This window comes from Pseudorasbora parva, chromosome 6 (assembly GCF_024679245.1).
Source record: "Pseudorasbora parva isolate DD20220531a chromosome 6, ASM2467924v1, whole genome shotgun sequence".
Classification (NCBI taxonomy): domain Eukaryota; kingdom Metazoa; phylum Chordata; class Actinopteri; order Cypriniformes; family Gobionidae; genus Pseudorasbora; species Pseudorasbora parva.
Window position 1 is genome coordinate 42374518 of NC_090177.1, and position 12815 is coordinate 42387332.

General features: G+C 38.4%; 1 protein-coding gene across 1 annotated transcript in view; it reads right to left on the reverse strand.

Moving 5' to 3' along the window:
• Window positions 1-12150, reverse strand: part of slc9a8 (solute carrier family 9 member 8) — a 79268-nt gene extending 67118 nt beyond the window's left edge. Inside the window, exons 1-2 of the mRNA XM_067446964.1 lie at window positions 11877-12150; window positions 10862-11040 (exon numbers count right to left, since the gene is read on the reverse strand). Coding sequence (XP_067303065.1) covers window positions 10862-11040; window positions 11877-12061 — 364 coding nt within the window. The 5' untranslated portion in view covers window positions 12062-12150. The remainder of the gene's footprint in view (window positions 1-10861; window positions 11041-11876) is intronic.
• Window positions 12151-12815: the final 665 nt, after the last annotated feature.

Sequence of the window (12815 nt, forward strand, 5' to 3'; positions counted from 1 at the left end):
TGTGTGTGTGTGTGTGTGTGTGTGTGTGTGTGTGTGTGTGTGTGTGTGTGTGTGTGTGTGTGTGTGTGTGTGTGTGTGTGTGTGTGTGTGTGTGTGTGTGTGTGTGTGTGTGTGTGTGTGTGTGTGTGTGCTAAATAAACTGCTGGTCAACGCCATTCATTCACACAAACACACAGGACACTCAGGATTCGTAAATTGTCTTTTTGCTGTTTAATATTGACAGACACTACACTAGTCTATATCAGCAGATGCGTTCTCAGGTACCGAAATGTGATACCGATTAATTTAATGTGAATCGGTACTCAAAGTCCCGACGTAATTCGGTCGGTGACCTTAAAAGTCTTGAGTTCGGTACCCAACCTTAGTTGGGTCACTGTCTGTTACCCGTAGTGATGTGTCGATCAGGTTTATAATTACACTTTAACCTAGATTAAACCTCCGGTTTCACATCATGAAGATATTATGAACAAATTCAAGGCTGGCAGACCAACATGAGACCTCGTCTTACGTAGAATTGGTAAGAGTACACTCAAGGAATGCATTATGCGGTTCACAAACACAGATTCAGCACAATGCACCATAGACAAACATTAACAAATGACATAACAGGAAGACGCATCACTGCAGAGGGCCAATCCCAAAACATCAACACGTAACTGGAAACCTCGTGAGCTTTTAAAGCACACAAAAACAAATGAGGAGTGGATTCATTGGTTCAGCAGTGTCGGATACAGCAGAAGTAACCCTTGGAAACGGAGGAGGAAATGACTCCCCAACCACCTTTATCTTCAGAAGAAGCAGAGGAGCAGCTAGAAATAAATTAAAGCCACGGAAATGACAAAAGACAAATAATAGAAAAGAGTTGGAAGGGAATTTCAGCTTGTTTTGTGCCTTTAGCTACTAGTTATTGGTAGACTTGAAAAACAGGGAAAAAAAACTACAGGGCCAATACAAAATTGTGGGGGTCAGTAGATACATTTAGTTTTTTGTTTTCCAAGTCTGTAATACAGTAATACAGACCGATCAGGCATAACGTTATAACCACCTTCCTAATATTGTGTTGGTCCCCCTTTTGCTACAAAAGCAGCCCTGACCCGTCGAGGCATGGCCTCCACTAGACCCCTGAAGGTGTGCTGTGGTATCTGGCACCAAGATGTTAGCAGCAGATCCTTTAAGTCCTGTAAGCATGCGAGGTAGGGCCTCCAAGGATCGGACTTGTTTGTTCAGCTCATCCCACAGATGCTCGATTGGATTGAGATCTGGTGAATCTGGAGGCCAAGTCAACACCTCAAACTCGTTGTGCTCCTCAAACCATTCCTGACCCATTTGTGCTTTGTGTCAGGAGCATTATCTGCTGGAAGAGCCACAGCCACCGGGAATACAGTTTCCATGAACGGCTGAACATGGTCTCAACGATGCTTAGGTAGGTGGTGAGTCAAGTCAAGTCAACTTTATTTATATAGCACTTTTACAATGACGATTGTTTCAAAGCAGCTTCACACAGTGTTAAACAGGACAATATTGCCACAAAATTTGATTCGGCTGTACAGCCGCTCTGGCGAAAACTGTGATGCTATCAGCTTATTTTAATTTATCATGCCCAGGCGCAGTGTCAAAGTAACATCCACATGGATGGAGGACCCAAGGTTTCCCAGCAGAACATTGCCCAAAGCATCACACTGCCACCGCCGGCTCGCCTTCTTCCAGTAGCTCGTCTGTTTGATCGGACCACACGGCCCAGCCTTCGCTCCCCACGTGCATCAATGAGCCTTGGCCGCCCATGACCCTGTGGCCGGTTCTCCACTGTTCCTCTTGGAGCACTTTTATTAGAGACTGACCACTGCAGACCTGGAACAGCCCACAAGAGCTGCAGTTTTGGAGATGCTCTGACCCAGTCGTCTAACCATCACAATTTGGCCCTTGTCAAACTCGCTCAAATCCTTACGCTTGCCCATTTTTCCTGCTTCTAACACATCAACTTTGAGGACAAAATGTTCACTTGCTGCCTAATATATCCCACCCACTAACAGGAGCCGTGATATGAGATTATCAGTGTTATTCACTTCACCTGTCAGTGGCCATAATGTTGTGCCTGATCAGTGTATGTTAAAGTGTAATTTATTTTTGTGATCAAAGCTGAATTTTCTGAATCATTACTCAAGTCTTCAGTGTCACTTGACCCTTTAGAAACCATACTTATATGATTTGATGCTTAAGAAACATTTATTTATATACTCAGCGCCATTCATTCATACCCTTCAACACCCTTCACTGAGTCTAGTATATATATATTAGGATTTATTCATTTATTTTAGAACAGACAAGTATATTTGATAACATGTTAAAGGTGCCCTGGAATGATTTGAAACAATGTTAAAGTGTTCTCTGATATCTACATAGATTGTATGTGGCTTATTTAAGGTCAAAAATGGTTCACATACAGTTTATCAGGTCCATTTACAACCCTAGAAATTGTCCTGCTCTGTTTTTGCCTTATTTGGAAGAGTCATGAATATTAATGTTGAGCTCTGCTCTGATTGGCTGTTTCACTGCACTGCTGCTCAATGACAGCTAACACATCTATACCATCCGTCATGGCAATGAATTTACAATGATAGCTTCTTAACTTTGAATCACAAGCCCGTAAATATGTTGTTTGTACAGTAACGTTATAGTTTGACAGTAGAGTACTGATTTAAAAGTCGATTTATTTAGCCAAACACAGTAATGTAGAAGACACTCAATATAGTCAGTGTCATGTTTACTACTCACCCGCTGCAAAATAATCATACTTCAGTTCTCAAAAATGCATATTTATTTAACAAATTGACTAAGCCTTGTCAAATGAGTATTGTTTCAACTTAGATGGTGGAGAAGGTGACGTTAGTTACACGGATTGATAATGAAATATAGGCTGATTTAGATTTCAATCCGTCAAAAGGGATCGACATACGTATCTACTGTTGTATTTTATGACAACGCTGGCAGGAAATAATATTAACCTTTGTCATTTGACAAACTGTTATGTGAGCGGGAGTTTCCAATTGTTATTTTAGCATCTTGCGTTGGATCTAGACAACACAAGGGATATTATCGTTAATGTTATCTTACTAAGAAACTTTCAATTTAATCAGAAATGGGTTTGACAGTCAAGAAGTGGATGAAATCACTACTTACTGCTTGTAGGAATACGGTTGAAATCGGCCCTTTCTTCAGTTTTAGACACTTAAACGAACCCTGCTTGAACCCCAGGTTAGAAAAACTCTCCGTGGTGAAATGGGTCGAGCAAACAAACAACTTTGAATTCAATTGTAGCGGTATCCGATTGTAAATAAACATCAGCCATGACTGTTGACATTGTTTATCTGTGGGAAGGCTATGAAAAGTCCTCACATCCCCTGCACAGCCTGGAACATGACATCTGTGATGATCTGCCGTTTTTGCTATCGTCGACGCTTGTTTATCTGCTGAACTCCCGATGGCTGCGCGGTTCCGCTTGAAAATGAACATGGGCTGACATGCAACTGTTGTACATATTAAGGAATTCAACGATTGCGTCACAGTTGCCGTTATGTTGAAAATAGCCTGTTTTTCCATTGTGTTTTTCACAAACAAGATTTACATATGAAGGAAGAGGCAATGTGTTTGAGACTCACTTTATGTGATGTCCATATACTGAACTATGGCAAGGTTTTTTCATTCTAGGGCACCTTTAAATATAATTTGATGAGGTCATTTTAAACCTTTATTCTTATCAACCAAACTCAAAAAACTACAACAACAACAAAAAAACACTGTCCAATGATGGAAAACAAAGTGGCCCTCATTTATCAAAAGTGCGTACACCAAATTTCCAGCGTACACCTTGTGTACACCCAAACCCACGGTGACTTTGAGATTTATCAATATGGACGTTGGCGTACGGCACGCTCAAATCCTCCGCCAGCTCAGGAGGTGGTGTACGCACGTTTGAGTTAGTGCGAAAATGCGCAGAAAAACAATAACTCCACAAAACGAACAGACAAAGATATGCTATATTATGACCCAGTGTAAAAAACAACAACATAGTAATTATAAACTTCAGTGTTTATTTTTGTGCAACATGGACGTCATTGTTTAATTTGTGTGACTATACCAAAGCGTTTGATTTGTAGGCCTGTATTCCTCCGGTCGCGAGCCTGTGCGCTTTACCTGACGGTTTAGGGTTAGGCCCGGCAGCTGCGCACGGACTGGGACTGAAAATAATTCAGACTGACAAAATAATAAAAAATGATCTTCTTCTTCTTTTAAATAATAATAATAATAATAAAATAAATAATAACGACATTCTTCTTCTAAATAACAATAAGCATCATTAATAATAAAAATCATAGCCTAATAATAATAAGAATCAATTTTAATTGTTAATGTGAATGAATGGTAGGCTACTCCACATCACATCATTATCACTATCGTACACCCCAATAGCCTACATGTGCCGTGATACGAAATTAAATGCTAATTTTTTCAAAACATATTCTGTAAAATAATCCATTGATAATTTCTCATCCAAAAAGCTATTTAAACTGCTGGAGTGCACTTCTCACTATTAACAGTAAAAAAATAAAAAATAAATAAAAAAAAATAAAAAAAAAATAAAAAATCCTTTCCCCCTCTATTTCTCCTTTCTTCTTTCCTTTTCTGGTCTTTGCTACTCTGAGCAGTGTACAAATCTTGGTATTTAGGGCACTTTTTGTGTTTCGTTGCCTCTTCTTGACGGATCGCTTCCTGTTCTCCTGAGTTGTAAGTCGCTTTGGATAAAAGCGTCTGCTAAATGCATAAATGTAAATGTAACAGTAGGCCTACTCGTAATTTAGGTCCATATTTTGTTTTTGTAGGTGCCTTTAATCCCACTCTTTAAACTCCCAAATAAAACAATTTCGCTTTTTTACACTTCCCTGGTGATGGTCTTGATGGGCAGATGTGTGTTGGGTGTCGCAATCATCTCACTCATCTCACACATCTCACACCTCACCTCGGTCAGGACACTGATCAGGGTGTCAGCCCATTGACTTATGTCCTAATCAGTGCCCTGACTAGTGGACTAGTGAGATGATTGAGACGGCGTTTATCAAGGGCAGGTATTGCGTACACCTGGATTGCAGAGGTGCTCACAGCTTCATAAAGTAGGCGGTGAGAGGAGTGTAAGCATAATCTTACGCCAACATATACGCCTGTTTCTATGCAAGATTGATAAATGAGGGCCAATGAGTTTGGACTCAATGCCGAATGGGTGGCTTATAGTGTAGATAACCTGAGCCCATCAAATGTAAACCTACAGCTTCACCACATTGTGTGTTTTCAGCTTTGTCACAGCAGTTTGGGAAGGGCCCTTTTCTATCCCAGCACGACAACACCCTTCACTGAGTCTGGTGGACAAGAACTTGACTGCCCTGCCTCAACCACTTTTACACACTTTTGGAATAAACTGGAAACCAGACCTCTTGCCCGACCTACAGTTGTGGTCAGAATTATTGGCAACCTTGATAAATAAGATCAAAGGTGGCTATGAAAATAAATCTGCATTGTTCACATTGTGAAATAAAAGTTTTCTCCGAAACACGTGGGCCATAATTATTGGCAACCCTAGATTTTTGTGTGAGTAAAATAATGTGAAGTATATTCCCATTAATATTTACATTGTTTAGCACACCAGGGTGAGAATGAAATCGGCCAGCTATGACTTCCTGTTTCACACGAGTATAAATATGAGGAAACACAAAGGCCAAATTTCTTCAGTCATTCATCACAATGAGTAAAACCACAGAATAGTTCTGATGCAGCAAAATATTGTTTTAATATTCACAGACACTACACTAGTTTATTAGCCTGACGTGGTCATACTCAATTCTAGTCTGATACTGCTCCATTGTAGCCTGGATGCCAGCCGAACGTAGCCCCGGCCACAACATTTTTAGGTCGGGCAGTTCAGTCTGGCCTCGGCCCATAGAGGAGAAATCATCTCCGAACAGAAACTGTTCTGACCAATGAAATCATCAGGGCGGGCTTTAGACAATGATGGACAGATGATCAACAGTAACGTAATCATCACGTCATCAAAGGGGCTTGGGTTATATTTGTTCGAATCCTAAACGGAGAGCTTGTTTGTATCTGCATTCGCCATCTCAATTTCTCTCAGAAATGATGATCATGTTGGGTAAGTACTCTGTGTATCAATAAATTATTTTATTTTTTTACAAGACTGGCAAAGATTGTTTATTCCAGCCTGATTCCAGCGCGTGTGCAGACAGGGTTGCCAAGTTTTTACAACAAAACCCGCCAACTACTAGCCCTAAACAATAGCTTCTCTGGGGGTTCTCCTGGGGGAAATGGCGTTTGGGGGGTAAAATGTGTGTTATTTTGGCAAGGTTGCCTGCTAAAATTCGCACTCATGGGTCTATATATCACATAATAGTCGCTTTAACCCGCAGACATGGAAAACAACCGCGGGATAAAAAACATGGACTTGGCAACACAGTGCAGTTGAGCTCTGTTGCTCTGATTGGTTGTCAGTCTATCCAGTTGAGGTCCTTCCTGGTTGGGTTGAAACACGCCCCATAATTACAGCCCAATGCAGCATCAGACTCATATTCTGACTAGAATTGAGTATGACCACATCAGGCTAGCTCCATTGGGCTGTGATTATGAGGCGTGTTTCAACCTAACCAGGAAAGACCTCAATTGGACAGACCTACAACCAATCAGAGCAACAGAGCAACACATAACATTAGTTACCAAATGTAAACAGAGCTCAACTGCACTGTGTTGCCAAGTCTGCGGTTTATTTCCGTGTTATGTTTTCCATGTCCGCGGGTTGAAGCGACCTCAATTATGTGATATATAGACCCAGGAATGCGAATTTTAGCAGCAACCATGCCAAAATAACACACATTTTACCCCCCAAACGCCATTTTTTTCCGGAGAAACCCCCCGAGAAGCTATTGTTTTGGGCTGTAGTTGGCGGGTTTTGTTGTAAAAACTTGGCAAACCTGTCTGCACGCACGCTGAAATAAACTATCTTTGCCGGTGTTGTAAAAAAATAAGAATTTAGTAATGCACACCAACATGCACTTACCAACATGATCCTCATTTCAGAGAAAAATAGTGAAGGTGAATGCATTTACAAACAAGCTCTCCGTTTAGGATTTGAACAAATATAATCCAAACGCCTTTGATGATGTGATGATTGCGTTACTGTTATAATCTGTCTGTCATCGTCTAAAGCCCGCCCTGATGATTTCATTGGTCAGAACAGTTTCGGTTCGGTCATAATTACTCCTCTATGGATCAAGGCCAGAACGAACTGCCCAAGCTCAAATGTTGTGGGCAAGGTTGAGTTCGACTGGCATCCAGGCTACTAGTCTATATCACCAGATGCGTTCTCAGCAGTGGCGTAACTTTGTTTTAAAAAGTGGGTGGGACATAAATTGCGTATCATTAGCACACGAAAAACTGCATACTATATGCACGCCAAAACTCATTTTGACGTATGAGGGGCGCTATATGATATGATATGATATGCACTATATGGCGTATTAGGGGGGTTGCATTGCTGATACAATGTTATATCAGATGTAAAATATGGACAATAACAATTGCAGAAAAATTTGTATTTAGATGTCCGGAAATCAATTCAATAGTTCATTTATTGATATAGATCTCGTTTAATTATTGCATCTAAACACAATATAGCGCTGTGCCAAGGTTTTTCACGTGAATAAAGGCATATAGATTTACACACTTTGCTTATAATCCCTGGTCTAGTATGTTAAACTTGTCAGAAATTCTTGTTTCTAATCTGCCCTTGTGCCTATTTTTTCTCTCATCAAAACCGAATATCATCAGAACATCAAGAGCAGGGAAAGTTTTTGTGCATTTTGTTTCGTGATCTGACTGGAACAAATAGAAAGTCTCTGCAACGGCGTTAAGCGTTAGATTAAAGCGCTCGTCTGTGTGAAGACTGCATGAGCCGTGAGAGAAATCTGCAGCACTGATAACAGCAGCAACGGGCACCAGATCGCCTCTTATTAACAAACTAACAAAATGATACTCTTCTAGTTAATCAGAGATGTTTTGTTTGTATTAGTTAGGTTCATCCATGAAGCAAGATGTTTTAAAAAAGTGGTGGGGACATGTCCCTTCCTGTTCCACCCCGAAATTACGCCTATGGTTCTCAGATACCAGTATGTGGTACCAATTGATTTAATGTGAATCAGCACTCGGTAGTTAAGCTGTAAGAAAATAGCTAAAGCACTGAAAATCCCCATTTGCTCCATCAGGGCAATAATTAAGAAGTTATGTTATAAATCAGCCTGGAAGAGGATGTGTGTGTATATCGTCCTAATGCACGAGAGGAGGATGACAGGTGGAGAATCGCAGAGATCGGTTGAGTCTTGGGGTCAGAAAGACAAAAAAAAAAAAAAAAAATTAAACAGCCCCTACATCACCACATGTTGTTTGGGAGGGATTCAAGAAAAATCCTCCTCACTCATCCAGAAACAAACTCCAGCAGATTCAGTTGTCAGACAAGACTGGAAAATCAAAAGGGACCTGGATCTGTGGTCAGATGAAACTAAAAAAAAAGAGCAAATCTACCAGATGGGTTTGGTGCAAACAGGGATCAAAAGCACCCCATGTCCACGGCTAAAAATACAGCTGGATCTTTAAAGTTGAGGGCCTATTTTTTTGCTGGAGGTCCTGGACATCTTGTTCAGAGACATGGTATCATGGATTCTAGCAAATACCAACAGATAAAAAATCAAAACCTGACGGTCTCTGCTAGAAATGGCCCGTGGTCGGATCTTCAATCATAATAAAGAAACGACACAAAAACGTGCAATTGAGCACAAAATGAAGCTTCTGTAATGACCATCCCAGTTCCCTGACCTGAACCACACAGAAGATGAGTAAACTGAAGAGAAGAGCTGGGAGTCTGAAGGATGGAGTATGGAGGAATGGTAACGTAGAAATCTAGACGCACCCGAGTGGGGTAAAACATCTTGATGTGGGTCTGGCTTGTCAGGCTAGAGGAATGATCTATGATCTCCAAACTCTTCAAGCATTATAGGAGAAAACTCAAAAGCTGTTCTCTTGGCCAAAGAGAGGTTGCAAAAAGTATTTAATAAAAGGCTGCCAATAATTGTGGCCAACGTGTTTTGGAGAAAAGCATCTATTTCATAATGTGATTTTTGCCCCACTTTCAATTATTTTACTTTAAAGACAGTTTCGATTTTTGCACATCTTTTGAGGATAAACAATGCAGATATATTTTCACAGCCATCTTTGATTTTATTTACCAGTGGTGCCAATAATTCTTCTGAACACAAGTGTAACTGCCAGAAACTCTGATTGGTGTGTCTGAATGCAAGCAAATCTCCAGTGATTACACGTCATCTGGATTACGCAATCAGACTCCAGAAATGCAGTACTTGCTATTAGATTATATTTCATTTTAAATGCTCATAATCTGATTACAATTACTTTTATGGATTACAGGATTACATATTCATACAATGCCAGTAAATCCTAGTTTTTTTATTTTATAATGCATATGTAATATTGTTTATATTGTAATATTGTATCATTTTTATTTCCAAATAATGTAATCATTTTACGATTTAATCAATCATTAGCTTGTCATAACCTCACAATCCTCCTGCAGTTTAATCCCAGTCTGGGAATCCCTGGCATAATGTAATGCTTGATGCATTTCATGTTGTTGATAACAAAAACGGAAAATAATTTCTTTTTTTTTATATTCATACAAAAAGTATGACAACCCCTTGCAGAATCTATTGATTTATTTTTAAAAAGCTGAATATATAAAAGTTACCCCATTCAAAAGTTGATGAACCCTTGACTCTTAATTCTGTGTGTTGTTCCCTGATGATCCACGGCTGTGTGTGTGTACAAAATAAGAAAATAAGAAAAATTTGAACATCTTCATCCTGTTCAAAAGTTTCTCTTAATGCCAAAAACTGCTGGAGGGTTCAAATATGCAGAAGATGCTGAAACCTGAGGATTTTTCTGAAGAACGTTGGTCAGTTTAACTGCTCAGGACAAACAAGAGACTCAAGAACAACCACCACAAAACACACACACACAGCCGCGGATCATCAGAGAACGACACACACAGGATTCAGAGTCAAGGGTTCAGCAACTTTTGAAAAAGTGTAAAGTTTTATTTAAAACAAGCATTTTAATACAATCAGCTTTTTTTGTCTTGTGGACTATATGTAAACATTTATGTAAAATATCTCATTTAGGACAGCACTAAACAGAAAATTACACATATTGTAGGATCGCTTATTTTATGCAAATTATTAACATTTTCACAGATTCTGCATGCGGCTCACACACTTTTTCTTGCAATTGTATTTATCAATATGGTACACAATTTCCCCATTCAAACCTAAGTGATAGACATGTTAGGTCAAAAATAATCAAAATGTAGTCAGAGTGCAATACCTAAAATTAGAAAATCTAGATTATGGTACTTTTTTATAATGTGATTTGCAAGAATGAATGCAAATCTCCGCATTCATGTTCCAGCCAGCCGTAACTGTTATATGCATTATATCGTCAAGACTTTATGACTCAGGAAAACCTCAACAAGTTGAAGAGGAACCAGTGTTAAACTCTTAAGCTTTTAACGGTCCAATCCATCAGTGACAAGCAAAAAGGAAATGCAGCTACATCCTGGAGAACTGAAGGCTTTAAATATTGTTCTGATGCGGTTCAGTTATTAAAAGAAATATGTGTCACTCTCACATTGAGATCATTTTCGCCTTTAAAAGTAGAAAAAAAAACTGTAGCTACCCACCAATGACCAGCAGGCTGAAGAAGATGGTCATCCCGCTGGACTGCTCCTCTTCCTGGGCCTTGACCCCCGTCTGCACGGGCAGGATGGGCTCGTTTTTAGGAGGCTCGGGGGTCGTGGGCTTGGGCACAGGTGTGGTGCTTTGAACGGTGTCATTGCTGGAGCTTTCTGTGTCATTTAACCTGCCAGAGGAATATATTTCATAGGATTTGACATAATATATTACATTATAATCACTTTCCAAATTTAAAGTACACATTGTCCATGCATTTTAAAATATGAAAAAACATAACCCATTTTACCTTGTGAAAATATGTGACCCCAAAAGCAGTCATCTGTCTCACGGGTATATTTGTGGCGATAGCCAACCAATAGCCAAATTTTGCACGGGTCAAAATTTTAAATCTTTCCTTTATGCCAAAAATCATTATGATATTAAGATTTAAGAAGAGTAATTTCCAACAGCAAATATATATATATATATATATATATATATATATATATATATATATATATATATATATATATATATATATATATATATATATATATATAAGTAGTAATATGCATTGCTAAGGATTTCCTTTGGACAACTTTAAAGACGATTTTCCTCAATATTTAGACTTTTTTGCACCATGAGATTCCAGATTTTCAAATAGTTGTATCAAGCCAAATAGTTTTCTATCCTAACAAACTGTACATCAATGGAAAGCTTATTTATTCAGATTTAATCTGATTATAAATCTCAATTTAAAAAATGTGACCACTGGTTTTGTGGTCCAGGGATTGATTGATTATTCGTACACCATAACTGTAGGCAGATGTGACAGGAATGGTTTCATTAATACCATGATACTGGTTACTACACATCAGTACTATGGCATATTTAACAGTTATTGATTATGTAATAGTCAACACTGTATGCCACATCACAGCTGTCAATCACTCACTCATTCACTCGCTCTCTCTTTCCGCTGTTAAACTTCGAGCAAACTGATGAAATGTGATACAGTAATACCTGGTCAGCTGTCCATCACCAGTCTTCTGCTCCTGTAAATCACTATCAGCTTTATCATCGACAGGATCTTGACTGTGTGTCTGATCATCTGCCGCAGCAAACCGCCCGACATCAGCCGAAAGCAAAATTAATAACACGCCGATTATGGCAGCTCGATTACCGACACTCATCGTGCTTATAAACATAAATAATCATTAAACGAAAGGGAAAAACGCAAAATTAAACTCATGTCGCCACAATCCATGTTTCGCAGAGTAAATATATCGTCATCATTATTCACCCGGAAATGAAGGGAAATGTAGTTTTTAGTTTGTAGAAATTTGTAGTTTTACCCTAAGCATAAATAATAACATTATATATATATATATATATATATATATATATATATATATATATATATATATATATATATATATATATATATATATATATATATATATATATATATATATATATATTGTAGTATCCATAAAATATAGTAACTATCGTTGTATAGAAAATATTATTATTATTTTATTATTGCTGAACTTATACACACGTCAAGATCAGGGAAATTAAGCATGATTGTATCTCTTACAATGAGTAGCCTAATCATAATGATAAGGGACATATAAAACATAAATATCCTGAATGCTTACATTTGTGATACGTCCCAATATGTAAGCTAATTAACAGACACACAAAATATAAGCATAGCCTTTAATAAGTCATAAATCTTCATAATGCATTTATAAAATCACTTTTTTGTTATGCATAAGTAAATAAAAGAGTTAAATTCAGTAAGAAAAAAAAAACTTTTACATACAAGATAAAGAAATTATGAACAACATATTCATAATAAACAATAACCTCTTTTGACAATGAAGCTGGTTACATTTGAAGGGCTAAAAACATATGAACGTAATTAGGCCCAAAAATTATTGGTTAGGCTATATTATT